The 20,072-nt window shown below is 38.6% G+C and overlaps 3 protein-coding genes across 3 annotated transcripts; 1 reads left to right on the forward strand and 2 right to left on the reverse strand.

The window, feature by feature from the left end:
* Positions 1-415: 415 nt before the first annotated feature.
* Positions 416-3,039, forward strand: BDR25DRAFT_381864 (beta-N-hexosaminidase; the record flags this gene model as incomplete). Its single annotated transcript, XM_033697735.1, has 2 exons — positions 416-2,548; positions 2,960-3,039. Exons 1-2 carry the CDS (start codon positions 424-426, stop codon positions 3,037-3,039), a joined length of 2,205 nt encoding a protein of 734 aa, XP_033551920.1. The 5' UTR covers positions 416-423.
* An 892-nt stretch (positions 3,040-3,931) lies between these two features.
* On the reverse strand, positions 3,932-4,228 carry BDR25DRAFT_160310 (uncharacterized protein; the record flags this gene model as incomplete). The annotated part of the gene is made up of 1 exon (XM_033684030.1): positions 3,932-4,228. A coding segment is annotated over one exon (297 nt), but the record flags the coding sequence as incomplete, so codon positions are not given.
* A 14,824-nt stretch (positions 4,229-19,052) lies between these two features.
* Positions 19,053-19,205, reverse strand: BDR25DRAFT_176427 (uncharacterized protein; the record flags this gene model as incomplete). Its single annotated transcript, XM_033684173.1, has 1 exon — positions 19,053-19,205. A coding segment is annotated over one exon (153 nt), but the record flags the coding sequence as incomplete, so codon positions are not given.
* Positions 19,206-20,072: the final 867 nt, after the last annotated feature.

Consider the following 20,072-nt stretch of genomic DNA (forward strand, 5'->3'; position numbering starts at 1 on the left):
ATAATTTATAATTTATGTAAGTCTCTAGAGCTTTAAAAGTAAAAGGCGCAGATTGCTAAAATTGTGCATTACGCGAGGCCGTGCATTACGCGCTAAAACATGGTAGCTCAAGTCCCTCGCTTTTCTCGCGATGTAACTCCCAGCCATCTTTTTCTTGCCAGCTCCAGAAACACAGCACTAGTTCTCTCACCATTTCTACCTCAATCTTGGCAGGTTGCATTGGTAGAAGCTAAGCATGCGGGGAAATGCGACGGATAATAACCAATGCCACCCTGGTCTACGTGGAATGTCCCCTCTTCGCCTGCGCCTGGACCTAATGCACGTGCCGCGTACCTGTGTGTCTGACTACCTACAAAATCTTGGTCATTGCCATGTCGACAGCCCCAAGGCTTATTTTACTCTTCCTAGAACCTCGCTACGACAATGTTGTGGGTGTTGTGTGCCTTCTTTGGTGTCGTTTCAGCACTGCAGGCTCTGCCGCCGGTTCAATGGCTCAGCAGCAATGCTTCGTCGGCGGGGTTTTCGATCGCTAAGTCTCTCAAGATAATATATCTGAAGAAAGATTTTGTGGGTCATACCGATACCGAAGGTTTAACTCTAATACCGCCGACCGCCTACGAGTTTGCAGAGACGTTTCGCCAAGACCTCTCACAACTTTTTGGATCCTACTGGATGCTGGAAAAGGTTGAGGAATTCCCGGCTACTGGAATCTTCCTTGGGCCATTTAGGGATGGGGCGAGTCAATTGACATACGAGAATGGCATTGCGACTGAAGAAGGGTATGAACTTGAAGTCACCGGACAGAGCGTTTACATCGGCGGAACCGGTTCTCGAGGCATGTTTTGGGGGACAAGAACGCTTCTGCAAGAGCTCTTAATTGCGAATGGAACAGATCTACCCTCAGGTCGAATCGTAGATGCACCGGCATATGCCACAAGGGGCTACATGTTGGACGCGGGCCGGAAATGGTACTCTCCATCTTTTCTGAAAGAGCTTTGCACCTACGCTTCCTTCTTTAAGATGTCCGAGTTCCACTATCACTCTAGTGATAACTATCCTTTAAGTCGAGGCTACAATGGGACGTGGAATAAAATATTCTCTCACTTCTCGCTTTATCCAGAACATCCTGGTCTCCGTGGTATCATTCAAAGGAAGAATGAGACGCTATTAAGAGCAGATTTTGAAGAATTCCAAAAGCATTGCGCGCAGAGAGGGGTCACTGTCATCCCAGAGATCGAAGCTCCGGGGCATTGTCTAGCTATCACAAAATGGAAGCCTGAACTTGCATTGGCGAAGAAAGATCTGCTGAATCTGACGCACCCGGAAGCGATCCCAACGGTAAAAGCGATATGGGCGGAATTTTTGCCCTGGTTTCAAACTAAGGAGGTTCATATTGGAGCGGATGAGTACGACTTCACGCTAGCGGACGATTATATCAGTTTCGTAAACGAGATATCAGATTTTGTAAATTCAACTTCAGGGAAGAGAGTCAGAATATGGGGCACATACGAGCCGTCCGAGAATCTGACCATCTCAAAAGACGTCATTGCCCAGCACTGGCAATACGGACAATCCGACCCTGTAATCCTCCAAAGTGAGGGGTACGACATAATCAACTCGGAAGATTGGTGGGCTTACATGAGTCTGAAAAATGACCACACACCCATTCTCCCAGCCCCGTATTCTCAGTTCTACAACATCACCCGAACGATGAACTTTGCGAATGTTCCCGGATGGCAGTGGGATCCTGCGCTTTTCAACTCGGTGAATGCTACCGAGCAACTTGCCCCCAGCGCAAGTAGGAATAGAGGCGCGATCCTCGCGGCCTGGAATGACAACGGCCCAGATGCGACCACGCAACTCGAGGCATACTACGCGATGCGAAACGGGATCCCTGTTGTCGGCGCGCGAGCGTGGTCTGGGTCTCGTGGCCCGAATATCACCACCACAAGTCTGTCCTCTACACTAGACTTCCTGATTCCAAAAGCACCCGGGCAGAATTTAGAGCGTCGAATCTCATCTTTACACTCCCCTTCTTCTGGTGCCCCTCTTCTTTCTTGGTCCCGTCAGCCGTCGGATCCTGCGAATGTCACGGTGACGCTAGGCAAAGGGTCCTACGGCCCTCCATATACCCTGACGATGCGCATCTCGGCACCCTTCCTCTTGTCCGGACCTGATAGCTCGCTCTCTCTTACCACCATTCCCACAAACGCCTCTAACTCCACCATAACTGTTCAAACCATCGTCTTCACAACCGCCGACAACTTTCCATACCCACTCCGCTCCGTCTCCCTCTCGTCCCTCTCTCCCACTGACCCCGACCATGCAGGCCGCATATTCACAAACATTACCACCTCAACCCACAACCCCGTCCCCATCGATGTCCCCGCCGACATCCGGATCGAAACAGATATAGTGAACGGAAGTCGGGTCTGGGTGGACGGTGTGTTTGCTGGTCGTTTTGAGGTTTTTATTTTTGGTGGGCGGAATACACTGTTTTCGTGGAGTCAGATGGCGTTGGTGGCGCCTGTCGACGTTGTCCAGGGGGGTATGGATTCTTTGGTTTTGGAGATGGGGGTTGGAAGTATGGTGGGGGGTGCAGGGAATTGTACTGGAAATCTGGTGTCAAATGGGGCTGGGGTTGGGGCCCGGCCGGTGTGGCTAAGAGGTGCTGTTGGGTGGGTGGCGGTTGTTTGGGGAGGATTTATATGGTTGGGATTATTGCAATACTAGCTGTGAGGGGGAGAGCAGTAGATTATGGATGGCGAGAGGGAGGCTTGAGACTGAATACTAGGCAAGTTCAGCGGTTTAGACATACTGGTCACACTCGCACATCACAAGCCAGCAGCCTTTCCGACCCTATTCCTCCACTCCGTCCGTATGCATGTTCACGAAGTTATTCCTCATTGACGTGACGGTCAATGTACCTTTTCCCTTTGCATTACTAATAATAGTTCAGACCGACTAATCCTACCGGAATCTCCAGGAATTGCGAAGCTTAGACATGAATTTGAACGCCCATTCATAGCACGAAGTTAGATTCTGTATAGAACTCCTGCTCTCTTGTAACTATAGCCACAGATACGGAAGAAGTGATGTTTTGGGGAGGGATATGGAAGCACGGGCTTAAGCTATGAGGAGGCCGTGGAAGACATTGATTTGTTCGTGATATCCATGTATGCGGAAGCCCAGTGTCTTCGTTTTTCTCCTGTTATAGGCGGTTTGGATCCGGTCTGAGAGGTAGTCGTTGATGGCTTGAGCGTTGATGAGATAGGCCCTCACGCGTTGGTGCATTGTGCGGGGCTTGGGAAGATCTTCCTTGCGATTCGTTATCTCCAACCGGCGAAGACGCTCTGAATGCAACAGAGAGCCGAGATTTACATTGCCTATTGGACATCGGATATAGTGAGGTCAAATAGTGTCCACTGCACTTGTTGGAAGGGGTCGACCATGGTACTAGCTAGAAGGGATGATTGGATAAGCCGAGTCGTTATATTCTGGGGATGATGTGCTTATCAGAAAGAATACTAATTTAATTAAAGCTAGAAATCCATCTTACTATTCAACTTTGGGGTGGAAACAACTAGCACAACAAAAGAATCCATAGGAAAAGGTCTAGAAGCGAAGTGGAAACCCTCACGTCGTATAAAAGGAGTATGAGCCGTATGAACATATCTTAGACCAATATACCTGATTCTCGTTGCCCCGCACTCATTGCACTGCAAAATAAAGGAATAGCCACTCCTTACACTTCTCCCATCGTCTGCCTAGTCGATCTTCTTGATTTTGCTGACAGCGAAAGCCCCGTCAACCGCCTTATTGTGGGACTTTTGATCGACCCTGTTTCCTCATCGTTATCTTTCTGCTCTTCCTCCCCCTCCTCTTCCTTCTCCTCCTCACCGTCTTTATCTTCATCCTTTTCTTTCTTTTCCTCGTCCTCTTCCGCCTTCTTCCGCGCCTTCACCTCCTCCCAATCCAGTTTCTTCTCTGACTTGTACAGCCATGCATACCAAGCCCCAACAGTAACGACCGTTGCGAGAATGCAAGTTACAAGGAATACCCACCACCCCTCACTGGCTACTCTCTGACCTGGGACACCCCAGTTTTCGAAATTGAACACAGTGCCGCTGAAGACAGCTGCTACGGCTGTCATTGGCAGAAAGGTCAGTGTTAAGATGCTTATAGTTCTCATTGCTGAAGAGTCTTGCTTTGCGGCGCGAGCGACGCGGTAGTTGAGCTGCGCGTCGCGCTGAAGCATGCGGTTGTACAAGACTTGGAAAAGCGTTGTGGAGATGGTGTAGCAGTATTCTAAATTGTTGATAACGCTCTTCATCCGCTTGTCTAGATATTCCAGCTCGTAGGCTCCTCGATCCTCGCGGCCCAACCATGGCCCGTCGTCTGTGCTAATGGGCCCGTTTCGGTAAGCCCGGACCGTTTGCATAATCTCCTGCAACGTGGAGCTGAAGTCTCGGAGGTGGTCGATATAGACGCGATGGATTGCTAGAGACTTCTGTTCGCCGAAAAGCCGCGAATTGATGTCATCGAAGTCATCGTTTTCGAGTTTATAGCCCCTAGACCGGAAGTAATCCGTGTCGATTGTCACACCAATCTCTGCCTCGATCTCCAGGAGATCACGGACATTGCGCTGGATACGGCGGCGACACCAGCTTCCGCACGCCGTAAATAGGTAGCCAATTAGGTGGAGAGGTTCGGTAAGAAGGGGCCCTTTATTGTCCTGGAGCATGGCCAGTATGCCAGCCTCGTCCAAAGTCTTCTTGGCTGAGACGAACAGGTTATGTGTGTTGGTGCGGTAGTTGATTCGACAGATGAACCAGCAATACACATCGCCATAAGGAGCCCAATCGCAACCAAAACTAACGGCGCAAATGCCATCTTCATCTCGCTCTATCATATACTCCAGGGAGCCCATATCATCGCTATTAAACCTGGTCTTTAACAAAGTTTTCGGCACTCCTACAGTCTTGTGCCAATAGGAGAATTCTTCTTGGGTGATTCGGACCGGTGTTACTTGGCCAGTAGTTCCCTGTGAGTGGAAGATTTTAAATGTAGGCAAGAGCTCGTTTTCCAGAGCGAGGAATTCCTTCAGGCCTTGGGTTTCAAGCTTCCTCGCCCCAGAGGCATCCAAGATGTATGGATGGAACTCGGTAGTTTCAGCGAAAGTCCATCGGTTCACCACGTTGAAGTCGTCGAACTCCTCCTCTGTCCATGGCTCTGTCTTCTCGTCGGACATCGTTAGCAACAACCGTTATTAATTAATTGAGAAGGAAAAGCTGAGACGATAACGTTGATGGTATTGATAATGTTGCAGATACACGCTGAATAGAGGAAAGTGGAAAATGCAAAGACTTCAAGCGAAATGAAGACAAGGACCAGAGCCGCCGGGTTTTGTCGATTCGCCCGTTTGAGGGTACCCTCGACCATTTATGCTTCAGCTGGGCTGAGCCTTGTCTACTAGCGCACTCCTTTCCGATGCAGATCAGGCCGGTCCAATTGTGGCTTTGTCCCAGCTCGGGGCTGAAAGATCGTGGAAATATCTAGTTGGAGTGAGTCCCAACACATCGACACAAGAAACTTCGGAAGAAGCATCGTCAGCATCGCCGAGAGGTATGACTATCTGAAATGGCGCCCAGATGTCCAATGTCAGCTGTAACCTGTGGGAGATCGAGTGGGACGAACTCGAGGATGCGCAGCAGGATTTTGGCCCCCAAGGCATCCCAATCCCCACCAATAAGAACAATTAACATCCACCCCAGCCAGAGGAAGGCTTCAGGGCTGGCACGCTGGGACCGTGCGAGACTAAGCTTTTGTAGCCGTAGTAGCATACCCGCTGCATATCTTTGAACATCTCTTTAAACTTACTTCACATCTCTTACAAAATTCGTTCACAGTCGAATGCTGAAGAGCTGTGTATTGCAGAACATAATTGTCGTCATCGCCCGATACTCCAACCCTCACTCGCTCCGAGCTCATGCTAGTGCTTGCGGCCAAACTTTCATCGATGATGTAGTGAATGTTGTGGCTGAGAGGGGGCAGAAGGGTAAGGATACGAGTCTGAGGAGTATGGTACCAGCCCAATTGTGTGGACCGTGAAACCAAGTTCCTCCGTCCTTGTGCAATGAATATATTTGCCGAACCTCACCACCCTCACTTACTGCGCCTCGTACGCAACTGCGTGAATTTTCTCATGTAGGCCTCACCCCATTTCAACAGCTCAACTGTCCCTATCCCTACCTTCTTCTGGGACTCACCAATCGACACCCCTGCGAGTGAAATATGCACAAGTGCGACATTTTCCCTTGCACAGTCTGCAAGCTGCAATATCCGCGTCTTAGTTGTCTAGGTGAGCTTTATTCCCACAGATCCCCCAGGTTCTCAAATCCCCAAAGATATTTTCACCAATGCCGACTTGGAGGCGGCCGTCATTCGGCCAAAGACAGTCAGTCGATGATTCAACGGCGAGAGAGCAAGCGAGACTAGCGGCGAGACAGAGGAGGGCAATATATATTGATATCCGAGGTGAGTATACCGGGCCGAAAAGAGATCGGGTAAGATCCCAAATGCCCACGTGCTCACCTTCCCTATTTACGTAGCATTCCTCACAACGCTCTACCCTTCCTATCCCACCCTTACTGTGCGCTGTCAACAGTCTCCCGGTGCCGCAGGCCATCCTTGCTACATCGCTCTCGTCCTATACGAATCGGCCAGCCAGTCGCGCCTCTCACCCTCACATCCAGTCATCGGGTATGAGGATCAGTACTATGATGACAGGTTGCTCTCTGAGGTAGAATTGTCGCAGTTTACTGTTTTGCTGAACGGGACGCCGGGCGTGGATCAGACAGAGGCGATGACGAGGCTGTTGGAGAGGGTAGAGTTGCTTGTGAGGAGTGGCTGGCGGTCGGGAAGGTGATGTCAAAGCGCCATGCCATTTCGTAACCAAGAAAGCAGGAAAAGGGCATAGTAGCAGCCACTATCTGCGCATCCGTCTTCAATCTAGAATGATATTAGCAATTCTTAGAACTCACGGCATGCCTCTCGGTGTTCCGAGGTTGACACAGAAAGATCGTGGTCCACTCTATGCAATCTTGCTAGTCTCTGTTCAGCAGGTTATTTCCATGGCAGCTTTTCTGGCGTTTGCTTATCCCTAAAGACACTATCGTCGACATTAGGAAATAGCAACCCCCTAGCTGCAAGTAAAGGCTTGCATGTGAATGGTTGCATAGTTAGAGCTGGGAGGAGGCCTGCCCTAGCCACTGATTTCTGAATTATTAGAGTGGATGACGAGGAAATTTCAAACTGCTAATGGAAGCAGGAGTTGTGTTGGAGAGATCCATAAGAACATTCTTAGATAGGATAGTGTATTCAATTCGCGAATCTTAACACTGTCCTTATTATTCGCGGGGCTTACTTATGTGAGAGGTATGAAGCAGGAAGCACAAGACACAGAGAGGGAATGTAGAATAAGGGTAGAAAGAGAGTAAACCATAGGGTCGGAAGCAGAGGTACGGAGGCCGAGGAGACTATATACTGTAGGTACGGGCTCTGTACCACTCCGCCATCGCACCAAAAGGTGCGAATAATCAACCAACAGCTGATTTTGCGTACAGATTATTATATATACTGTCGCGCGTAAGGACCATCTCGGCCTTACATATACCTAATGCTAAGCCCTCAGGCTACTCAGGGGTTAGATAACTGTACTGTAACTGTAACAGCTTATACATTTAGTTTCTAAAAATGCTAGCTTTTCTTTAAATCTAATATAAGTATAACATATAGTTAACATGTTTTATAAGCAAGCAGACCACCTAAATTGTTATAGGGCGGTAACGTTCTTAGGACTAAGATGCTTGCCGTGAGGATATGTCAGGCGCGAAGGGTTAAATCAGAGGGCGAGAGTGAAATTCATAAGGCAGGCGTACAGAGGGAAGTACTCATTGCTAAGAGAGAAGTTAGTAAGAGTAATAAATAAGTAATTTCTAACAACGTACCTCACAGGTGTGCTAGCCACACAGGTGTGTTAGCTACTCTACTAAGACTCTACTAAATCCACACTCTATTCTAATCTATAATAGAGTAATTATTTTATCTATAAAAAGTAGTAAACTATAAAGACTTTAAGTTAGTAGTTACTAGAAACTTAAAAACACTTAATAAAACTACACACTAAAAGATCTTTAAAAAGCCTAAGTAAGCGCAGTATAAAAAAGTAAAAGATACACTACTTAAAAAAAGCTAGGTAATTCTAAATAAAGCCTTCTCTATTCTAAAAACTATTAAAGAATTAGATAAACTAGCTTTCTTAGAAAGTATTATTAGAACACTTATTAACTTAGTACTTTTAGTAAAACTAAGAATACATTTAACTATAAACTTTAACACTTACCTACATTTTATAAGCATAAGTCTAGATAATAAAGGTGTTATGCACTTAGAAAATAGTATAAAGCTGCTTATACCTAGGTTATTTAGAAAAGCTTAAGGTTTATGTATAGTAAAAGTAGGCACCTAGTTATTTCTAATTTAGAGAACAGAAACTAGAAAGCTTATAAGAGTGTTAAATAAAGTATAGAGAGAGCGTATAAAAGATATTATGCTCTAAGAAGTAGTTATAGTAGAAAGATTTTATATTAATATTATCTTAAGAGTTTATTTAAGAGAAAAAGAACTATAGTATTTAAAACTTAACTATACACTATATATCAGCACACTAAAAAAGAATAGAGTAATTATAACACTTTACTAAAAAGATAACTTTATGTTTATTAAATATAAAGCTATTTTTCCTACCTAATAGTGTAAAGTATACTTTTAGAACACTAATGCTTATAAACTATATTCCTACACTCTAACTTAGAAGAGCTTTAGTACACGCGTGTAGAACACTTAAGCTTAAACGCTCTATAGGCTCTTATTAAAGGCATAAAGAATGTACGCATAACAAGTAGAAAGCAAGTACACTGTAAGCACTGCGCAACAACCTACACTAAGCAGGTTTTATTAAAAAGACTAAAAAAAAGCAAGGTCTCTGCCTATTCTTGTAACGGCACAGGCAAGACAATGGGTCTAAATGCGGTAGGAATCCACTCAGAGGCATATAGGAGTGCGTGGGGACTTAATGACCTAGGAATTCCATTAACACCTATAGGTCTTGTACAAAGGGTATTAGAAAACTACTAAGCTAGCTACAGAGAAGGTACGACTAAATACTTAGGGGAATAGAGGTACAGCAGGGGGCAGGGAAGGGTCGGGGCTAGGTCGGGGTCGGGGCCGATACAAGGACCTTCTAGATAGCTTCTAGGCCACCTAAAATAGAACAATTCCTAAGAATTGTTACACTGCCCCCCCTCTGTAGACTAATAGTCTCTATTAGTGTAGGAAGTATTGCTGTTGTGTCCTCTGCCTTCTTAAACTAAAACTAGTCTAATTTAGCTAGGTGTCCTTACTCTAAAATATTCCTTTGCAATGCTAGCAGTGTCCTCTAAACTAAACGCTATGCGTGCACCTGCCCTAATAGTAATCTGCATTAATGCCTAGCTTACTAATTAAGGCCTGATATTATCTAAACATTAGTTCTTTACTATTTATACAGTTATTAATCTTAGGCGTGCGTTTAGTAAGGTAGCATTAGGTATTATTAAGAGTACCTAAAAGGTCTTTTACTATTAGAGTAGCAGTAGTAATTTAAGGCATTATTAGGGGTAATTTAGTAGTTAGAGGTTAGTAGTTGCCTAGTAGTTTTTTAGTAGATTAGCTACTTAAGCTATGCTTATAATTCAGCATAGATATACTGCTAGAGGTTAACTCTAAATTAGGTAGGTCTAGCTTTAGGTTCTATAGAGGTAGGTTTAGCTGTTAACAAGGTAGTAGTTATAGTTAGTAGTTAAAAGTTAGGCATTAGTAGTTATCTTTAATTCTAATAAGTTATTAGTAGTCTCTAAGTTTCTACCTTAGCGCATTCTACGCAACTTTTCTAAAGGTAATTTTAATTGCAAGGGATAAGAAGTTCTAAACCTAAAGGCTTTAGTTAACAGAGGGTCTCTAGTATCCTATCTATATAACTAAGTAGTTTAATATAATAGTGTGTAAGGATTACAACCTAAACTAAATTAGACGCGTCTCTAGCTAGACATAGTTAAACAAACAATTGCTGCGATATTATAACAAGGCTGTTACTAGCAATAGCAAGTTTTCTAATATAATGTAACAGCACGGGCAAGACAATGGGTCTGAATACGGTAGGAATTGTTACAATCTCTACTGCCAGTCTATTCTAGTAATACACTAGGCCTAGGATGGAGATAGGGGGTCGGTTAAGAGGACAGGGTTCGTAGCGGGTGTACAGTCCGTGTGAACCGAGCTTAGGCAAGGGAGGGGGTTAGCTAACTGTGGTTTGCCCTTATAACAGCAGTATAGGGTGCCTAGGTTAAACAGTCCGTGGACAGGATTAGAGGTATATGTAGTGTAAATATACAAATAGTATTGCTTTTATTGTAAAGTAGCAGTGCTACTTAGTCTATATAATAGATAAACTAAACTTTAATTACACCTTCTATACTTAGTCTACTGTCCTAGCTATTGTTACAATCTTCACTTTAGAGAAATCGTGTCCGGAGTGCTCTAGGCCTGGAGGGTAGGTGAGATGCTCGAGAGGAGAGAGAACTTAGTCTGCGACGGATGTACAAGCCGCCGAGGTGTGGTTACTAGGATAGAGAGGTGTAGCTAACTGTAGTTTGCCTGTTAACAGCAGTATAAGGTGCTTAGGTGTATAAGGTGCTTAGGTTAAACAGTTCCTAGAAGGGAACAAGATAGAGGTATATATAGTGTAAGATATATAATTAGTGTTACTTTTATTATAAAGTAGTAATGTTATTTAGTTTATGTAGTAATAAACTAAGATAAACTAAACTTTAATTACAACTTTCCTCTAATAGTTAAGATCTAAACTATATATATAGAGTTCTTTAGAGTTAGGCGTTGTTAAGCGCAGTAAGCGTTTACGTACTCTTATGCACGCATTTACGCTTATTACGCTTAAATGTTATGTGCTTAGTAGATAACACACTTAGCTATGCACTAGTCTAACAACTCTGTCTATTCCTTGTCTGTTAAGTTACGTGACCTTATAGCTAGAATAACTAAAAAATTCTAGCCTAGCTTGTCTAAACAGTAGGGCTTCTATAGTAGGTAGCTTATAGTCTAATTATAGGTTATAACATGCAGGCTCTTCTCTCTATTAGCGTTCTTACTGTTTTGCTTATACTATTGTAAGTGTTAGAATTTTCTTTTATCTAGTAAGTACTTTTCTATAAATGCTTTGCAGATGTCTATCTTTTTTAACTATGCCTTACTAGTCTTCTTGTTAGTCTGCCTGTGCGCGCTGTTTACATGCTGCTGCTTGTCTTAATCCCCTCTGTTATATAAAAATGCAACTCTATAGTCTTTATGTCGCGTACAGCTATCCGTCTATATATATCCTTCTGCTGTGCTAGCTAGAAGGTTAACCTTTTAGCAAAACGCAACATTAAAGTCTTTCTATGTCTTAACCTTGTTATTAGACAAGTGTGTAGAATGTGTTTAAAAAGAGAGCTATTACAACACTTTTGTTTTAGATATAGCTTAAAATTACTTAGAGAAGAAGCAGAAGCAGCTTTTTCTAGAAATAAAGGACGCTTAAGTTTAACAGAAGCAGAAGAAAGTCCTAATAGAGGAAGAGGTAGAGCGCATAGTAAAGTGTAATGCTAAGAACTTAGAGAAGTTATAGTCTATTTATGCCTAGAAGGCTTAGTTCTAGAAGCAACTTAATCTCTTAAAAAATTAAAAAGTAAAATATTTAAAAGAAGACTTTTTATTGCTAGATAAGATTAAAGTACTTAAGGTAGAAGCTTATAATGTTCCTTCTTCTTAGCCTATGTTACAAAGTTGTAAACTTCCTACATTACAGCTATCTAATAGTATGGCGGCTTTTTTTGCTACTAATAATGGTGTTTTCTAGTCTAAGGAACTTTCTTTAGGCTAGTTCTAGTTAGAAGAGACGCCTAATAGTCTTAAAGAAGTTAGGGAGCGTTTATTAAGTTTTTAATAAGTTTCTATATATTCTTACTAGTAAGCTGTTTTTTTTTTTACTAAGAACTTCTTTTTCTTTTAGGCATTAATTATTTATTTAACTGTATATTTAGCTTTAATATCTCTTTACTTTATTATAAAAAGAGGTATTTCTTTTAGTACTTTCTTAAGCTTTAAAACGTAGAACTAAGAATATATGTGTATTTCTTTTAGCAGCTTAAGTCTATAGTTATCCTGTTACGTCTGTAATACTTTGTATAGGCTAATGCGCTTTTCTATAAGCTTTTAAGATAGTCTAGGGGTGCAGAGATTTTTAGTCTTAAGGTATACATAATCTTTAGGCTAAATCTTAGAATTTTCTTGTTAAGCCTTGTTTATATTTTATTCTATTTCTTCTTAGCTAGCTCTAGCTTTAATTGCTAACCTTGAATATAGTTCTAGCAGCTAGAAGAGGCAGGTAGTAGTTTCTAGTAGGTCTGTTAGTTGCGTTCTGTAGAGCGTGTAGTAGAGGTAATAGCTAAAATTAGCCTTATAAGGCGTTTCTTTTATTATAGCAAATTCTACAATATTAATTACTAATTATGCTATAAAAAGCTATTCTGCCTAGTTTATCTAATTATATAATATGTATTTCTTTAGGTATTTTTTTATTTTAGCATTAACTCTTTTAGTCTAACTGTCTGTTTGCGGGTAATATGCAGTAGATAGTCTATGTTCTACCTCTAGGTGTCTTATAGCAGCTTTTTAAAACTTGCTTATAAATAACTTATCTCTATTAGAGATAATAATTTATAGATAACTATAAATTAAAAATATTTTTTATTTTAGCTTATATAGAAATTCTCTAGTAGTTATACTTTTCTTAGTAAGCTAAGTATATAGGAATTTTATTATTCTATTTAAAGTAACTGCTATAATATTACAGAGCCTTTCTGTTCTAAGTTTACATAATAAGAGTAATTTAGTAATAAAATCTATTATTATTATAGTTTAGAGTTGTTTAGAGGCTTTAATTAATTATAGGCAACTATACGTTTTATGTTATCTAGAGTTGTTTTTATTACAGATGTTACATTCTTAAAGAATTTCTATGCATAATTACTTTAGTCTTAGGACATTCTAAAAAATTATAGCCTTAATCTTTTTCTAGAGCGTTCTAATTCCTACTAGGTGTCTAAATATAGAAGCCTTGTAATACTCTTTAACAAGGTTTTTCTATCTCTATTCTGCTATAGTAAGGGACGTAATTAATTCTTTTAAGAATAGTTTATTATAAACTAGTCTCTTATTTTTTTAAATAACATAAATTTTTTTAGTTTTTTAAAGTAATTAGCGTGTTAGCTTAGAGCGTCTACTTACTAATTATTAGTGCCTATAACGTGTTTTATTACAAAGTTAAACTAAGCTAATTCTATAGCCTATTATATATGTATTAGCAATAGTTTCTTTGTTGTTAAGAAAGTAACTAGGTTAGCATAGTCTATAAAGACAACAAAGTGTTGTCTTATCTTTTATAATTTAGTTTTCTATGCTCTTAGCATGTTTACTATAGCCTTAAGTTTTTTGTCTAGAATACTATAGTTTTGTTCTAAAGAAGAGAACTTTGCTAAGTAATAAGCTACTAGGTGCTATTGCCTATTTCTCTGCTTTTAGAGGAACACTGCTTCTTTAGCTCTTAGCAATGAATCTATGTGTAGCTTAGTTTTAAGACGTAGATTATACATTTATACTACTAGCTTACTAGTTATAATTATTTTAAGCTTCTAAAAGGCTCTGTCTATCTAGAGGGTCTAAATAAAGTTGCCTTTAAGTCCTGCCTTCTTTATAGTAGCGTTAGTAAGTAGAAGTGTAGTTTTTAAATAGTCTTTTATTATTTATTACATATATTTTATTAAGCTAGAAAATCCTTTAACTTCTTTAGTATTTATAAGTGCTAGCTATTCTTTTACTTTTTCTACTTTTATAAGATCTATTTTTACCTCTTTTCTCTTAATAATAAATTTAAAGTACTCTATTTCCTGTACATTAAATTTGCATTTTAAAAGTTATAGGTAGAGTCTGTATTTCTGTAATTAGTCTAATAATAGTTTTACATTTTCTATATAGTTAGGTTTATTATGCTTAGTGTAGATAAAGACATTATCTAGGTACACTAACACAAAGATATCTAAGTATAGGTTAAGTGCAGTGTTAATTACTCTTTAAAACGTAGCAAGAGCGTTAGTTAGTTTAAATAGTATAATAAGTAATTTATATAAGGCGCTAAAAGTTTAAAAAGCAGTTATTTATAAATAGCCTTTTTTAATTCTTATCTTATTAAACCTATCTTAAACATTAAACTTAGTAAAGTGCTTAGTTTCTTTAAGCTAATTTATAATATCTTATATAATAAGAAGTAAGAACTAGTTATAAATAGTGTTCTTATTCAAAGTTTAGTAGTCCTAGTAGACTCTAATTTTCCCTCTTTTCTTTTTTATAAACACTACTGCTAATGCTATTAGGCTATTACCTTTTTAAATATAGCCTCTTACTTGCATCTTATCTATGTATTCCTATAACATCTTTTTCTAGAGTTTTATAAAAGGTCTTAGTTTATAGGTTTTTAGTTATAAATTTAGTTTTACGTTTATAGCGTAATCCTAGAGCTAATATAGTAGAAGTTCTTCTAGGTTTTTAGAGGTTTTAAACATGTCCTAGTAGTTGCTGTATTTGTTAGAAATTACAGGCTCTAGTTATTACACTATTTAACACATTTTAGCCTATTTTATTTTTTAGTTATTTAATATTTCTTTAAGCGTAGTTTTTTCTAGTTCTTTTTTTATTATTTAAATTACTTTAGCCTTAGGTTCTTAGCATAGAAATCTTTTTAGTTTCTATTTTCTAGAATACTAGCTAGCTTCTTACTTTACTTATGTATATACTTAGCAGGTGTCCCTATAGCTTGCTAACTAAGTTATAGTAGCGTGTTATTTAGAAGTGTAGATAGTTATGTTCTTCTAGTTAATTTTAGAGTTATGCTTATATAGCTAGTTATAACCTAGTATAGCTTAGTACTTACCTTACTTAAGGATCTTTAATTATAAGTATTCTTTGTTTTAAGTTTAAGCTTAGTTGTTTTTAAGTAAATATATTCTTTTTAAATTTAATTAAAGATGCGTCTATAAGAGTAACTTTAAAAGGCTACTTGTTTATTCTATATAGTATGTTATAGTAGTCTTATTAAGAGTCTACAGCAGTAAACATACACCTGCTGTTAATTAAGGCTGTTCTTTTACATCCTTCTAGCGTAAATTTTATTATAAGGCTTTAGCTAATTCCTTATCTAACTGCTACTAGTGCCTTTACATTATAGTATATAATGTTGTAGTCTAAAGTTTTATCTACTTTAATACTTTTTATCGTAGTTTTCTGTTCCTTTATCTAGTCTGTCTAAAGTCTGTGCTTCTAATAACCTTTAACTATGTAGTTATCTACTAGGCATTGTTAATCCTCTACTTAGTAGTGCTGCAAGAGTTAGTTATTGGCTTAGTGCGCTTTCTACTAAAAGTAGTAGAAGATCTAGTTTTTGCATTTTCTATATTTTGTCTATTAGAGGTTTTTATAGTCTAGTTCTAAGCTGTAGTAGAGGCAGTTTAGCTTTTACATTCTATAAGTTCTTCTTTTAGGGTATTATCTCTGCTTTTGTTTGCTTCTATTGTCTCTAGCTACTATCTAGCCTAATGCTTAGTAGGCTAATGCTTAATACAGTACCTATCTGTACACAGGTACTAAGAGAATAAACAATCTTTTAGGTTTATGTAGACTAGTACTAGTTATACCTACGTCTACCTTAGGTACTCTTTTATTCTTATAATTTAGAGTAGATGCTTCTTCTATTAGCAATAAGACTTATTATGCTGCTTGCTTCTACACAGGATGTAGTACTAGTTAAGCTGTTATGTTTCTAGCTCTTTCTTGGTTACTACTAGTGCTAGGGGTAGAGTTTTAGATCTTTTCTAGCATAGATTAGGTGTCTTTAATAGTGTAAGCAGCTACTTAAGGCCTTTCTTTTATTAAATTTTTTTTAGAAAAAAATCGATTAACGTACCTAACGGGTTGGCCGGCCACACGGGTTGGCCGGCCACTTTTGCCAAGCCCCCACTAAAACCACCCCATTCTCTCGCAAAACAGCCCACTTTAGCCCTGTATAGAGTAATACAACATAAGATATTATTTAGAGTCTACTTCTACTACTTGCTTACATGTACGTAAGTTATGCCTAGTCTAATTGCACTGCTTGTATTACCTTTAACTTAGCTTACTTTTTTTAGCGCGCACCTGTGTCTTTAGCTTCTTCTTATCACTACGCGCTCTAAACTCCTTTAGAGCAGTTAGACAAGCCCTATCCTTAACTATTAAGGTCCTTTCTGCCTAAATCTGCTTTCTTTTATGCAATCTATGTTATGTAGCAGCCTTATTTGCTGCTTAAAGCTTTGTAATCTTATAGCCTACTTTATTGCGTTAATGCCCTAGATAACTGTTGTCTACTTTTTATTACCTTACTATATTGCCTTTAGCTGTCCTTGTCTCTCTAAAGCTGTAATAACTGCTCTAGTTAATATCTAGCCTATTATAAAGCCTAACTTGTTAAAGTTATACCTGTCTTTATCCTAGATACTGTACTTAGCTTTTATGTTAGCTACTAGGCAAAACTAGCTCTAGATAACTTCTAGATTCTTATAAAGCGCTCTTTTATAATTATACTTATAATTAAACTTTATTATAAACTTAGGGCAGTGCTTAACCTACATACTAGTCTAGTTTAAGCTAACCTAGCCTAGATTGCGCTCTGCAGGCAAGGAATTAGCTATATTAGCTACAGCTGCAAGCCTAGGGGGAAATCTGCGTGTAATAAGCTTAAGTATGTACTTAACAACTACCTTTTTTTTAAGCTTAGTTAGATTCCTTAATTTAGGCTAGCATTCTGCTTGTAAAGGCTGTCCAGCGCGTTAATTGCTTAGTGTTGTGTAAGAGACATTATAGATAGCTGTAGCGCGTTGCAAGGAGAGTTTTAAGTCTTATTTAAAAGCCTAAAGAGCAAGCTATATCTAACGTTCTTTAGAAGATTTAATCTAGTGTTGTTGTTAAGGCATTATGTAGATAGGTAGAGTTTAGTGGGGGCTTAGCAAAAGTGGCCGGCCAACCTGTGTGGCCGGCCAACCTGTTAGGTACGTTAATCTTTTTTATTTAAGATACTATAATGTACTCTAGTAATGTTTAAGATTACTCTATAAGTTTTTACATTATTATTAATAGGTACTTCTTAGCATAGTATTCTACAGTACTAGTGTTTATAATTAGCTCTGCACTTCTAGCACTAACTAGTCTAAAATTATTATGTAAGATTCTCTACTAGTGTTTTTAACATAGGTTGCTTAAAAAAAATCTTTCTTCTTTTTATACATAGTTTGCAACTTGTGTTAATTAGTATAGTCTCTTATAAACTACAGCTTTTTCTAGCGCTAAATTAGTGTTATAGCTATTCTAGACTTCTACTTTCTAATAACTTATAGAGTAATTTATTAGGTTATAGTTTGTTTTACACTTTTAATAGAGTTTTTTATTAAGTTTATTACAGATCTTATCTGCTATTAGACCTCTTTTTATGCTTATAGCTTTTATTACTAGTTCTAAGTTTTTATTCTCTAGGGTTCTAGAGTCTAGGCATTTCTAATAAAAGTAGCCTACTTTTCTACAGTTTAGGCATGCTTTATTCTAGAGCCTTTTCTTCTATTCCTTTATTAATAGTAGCCTGTTACTCTTTTTATAAGGTCTTTTCTTTTAAGGCATGCTCTGCATGTGTTTTACATAACTTAGATCTATTAGCTCTTTATTATAGTAGAGTGTCTCTTTTTTTCTTAGTGCTTATTTAGGCCTCTAAGGTGCGCCTTTAAGTCTCTTTGTGCATTTTTACTCTTTATACTAATTATTATAAGTTACTACTTATTTAATAAATTTTTCTAAAGTTACTAGATGTTTATTATGTGTAAATTAATTTTTATAGTTTATTTAAGCCCTTTATAGAACATTTTACAAAAGGTCTTCTAATCTGTCTATCTGTAGATAGCTAACTGTTTGTAGAATTGCGTAGCATAATGTTATACAGTTTCTTTTCCTTGCTGTAGTGCATCTATTTTATCTACTACTAGTTTTTCTTTATCTATAAGTCTGTAAATTATAGTGAGGGCTTTTTTAAAAAAACTCTATGCTGCTAAACAGGGTTCCTGTTTACTATAGTAATAGGAATTACTATGCAACCTTTTAGCTCTAGTAATAGTAATTACTATTACTAGGTATATATAGTAATTACTAGTTACTAAAAATAGTATAAAAGTATAACGTATTCCACCACCGAACCCGCCAAACCACCAAACCCGACAAAATCTCTTGGCATTGCGAACACCACGTACAAAACTCTAATTTTATTCACAACTAAATAAAGAACCTATGTACAACGTGCCTACATCTAATTCTAGTGCTTCTTTTTTATCCTTTTTGCACGTACAAGCGTTGTGCCCAGTCTCCCCACAGTTCCCACAGCGCTGCAGAGCTAGTTAGGCTCTTTCTTAATTACCACCACTACAAGCCTTCTTTAACTGCTAAGCTACTACAGACGCCTTAGCAGCTACCTGCGCTACTGCAGTCCTATACTCTATTGTGCCACCTTGCTAGATCTGCTTTCTTTTACGCCTCTTACGCTTAGTTATGTCTACTAATTACTCTTTAAGCTCTTATACACGCGCCTTTATAAGTATATTTCTATATAGCATCTCCTTAGCTTTTTTTACAAGCTGTAAAAAGCTTTCTTGTGCTATTATTAGTAATTATACAAAGAAATTATGTATAAGCTTTAATTATAATTTAAATTTATATAAATTGCTTAAGGTCTTTAATTGCTATAGCGTTTCTAGTAGAGGTCCTAGTAGTAGAGTACGCAGCTGCACGTTAAAACAATTAAGGACTACCTGCACATTAATAGAAACTAGTCTAGATGCCTTAAAGGCCTTTTTATAGTTATTATACATAAAAATGTCTAAAAACATGTTTTTAAAGGCTAGAAAAAAGCGTTCTTTGTTAACATGCTACACGCGTTAGCGTGCTAAGTCTTATACACACTAAGAGTACTTAAGCTTTAACAGCAAGAAGCACACTACATTAAGTAGCTAGAGGATATGCAATAAATGCGCAGGCATACAGAGCGTAAGGATCTTTTGTATAAAGTAATAATTTTTAAAATCCTAGTTTAAGTAGCTCTTATAGCTATCTAGTATAAGCAGCCTGTATACCCCTACCTAACGCGTCTTTGTATGCTTATTAAAGTGCTTTAACTACTTAAGACTAAGTGTGTTATTTATCTAGCTATTTTTAGAAACTAATAGCTTCTAATTATGCAGTATTAACATCTCTTTGTACTAGGCAGAGATGTAGACGCGTCCTTTGTAGATAATAAATAGCAGGGTAGTGTAGCTAGCAGCGCAGATGCTCTAGATTATAGTAACCTATTTCTAGTTGCCTAGCTGTGTAAGGACAGGCCTTATATGTCTTTCTAAACTTATAATAACTTTTATAGTGCTAATTATGCCTATCTAGAAGCTAGTCTTGTTAAAGTTGTAGATATTATTATTATAAACACTATATTTTACTAACGTACTTCATAGGCGAGTTGCTCACACACCTAAGTCGCTCACTTTTGCCAAGACCCCACTAAACCACCCTTCCTACACTAATGCATTCCCTACAACACTACTTAGACGCGCTAAAAGAATGTTAGATACAGCTTGCGCTTTAAGCTTTTAAATAAGACATAAAACTCTTAAAGAAATGTACTATAGCTATATGCAAAGTCTTGTAAAAAACAATACATAACTATAGCGCTAGACAACCTTTACAAGCTAATTCTACAGCTAAATTATAGAGGCTAGGCAATAAAAAGAAGTAAGTAATTGTTA

The sequence above is a fragment of the Lindgomyces ingoldianus genome (genome assembly GCF_010093535.1).
Source record: "Lindgomyces ingoldianus strain ATCC 200398 unplaced genomic scaffold BDR25scaffold_5, whole genome shotgun sequence".
In the NCBI taxonomy this organism is placed as follows: Eukaryota; Fungi; Ascomycota; class Dothideomycetes; order Pleosporales; family Lindgomycetaceae; genus Lindgomyces; species Lindgomyces ingoldianus.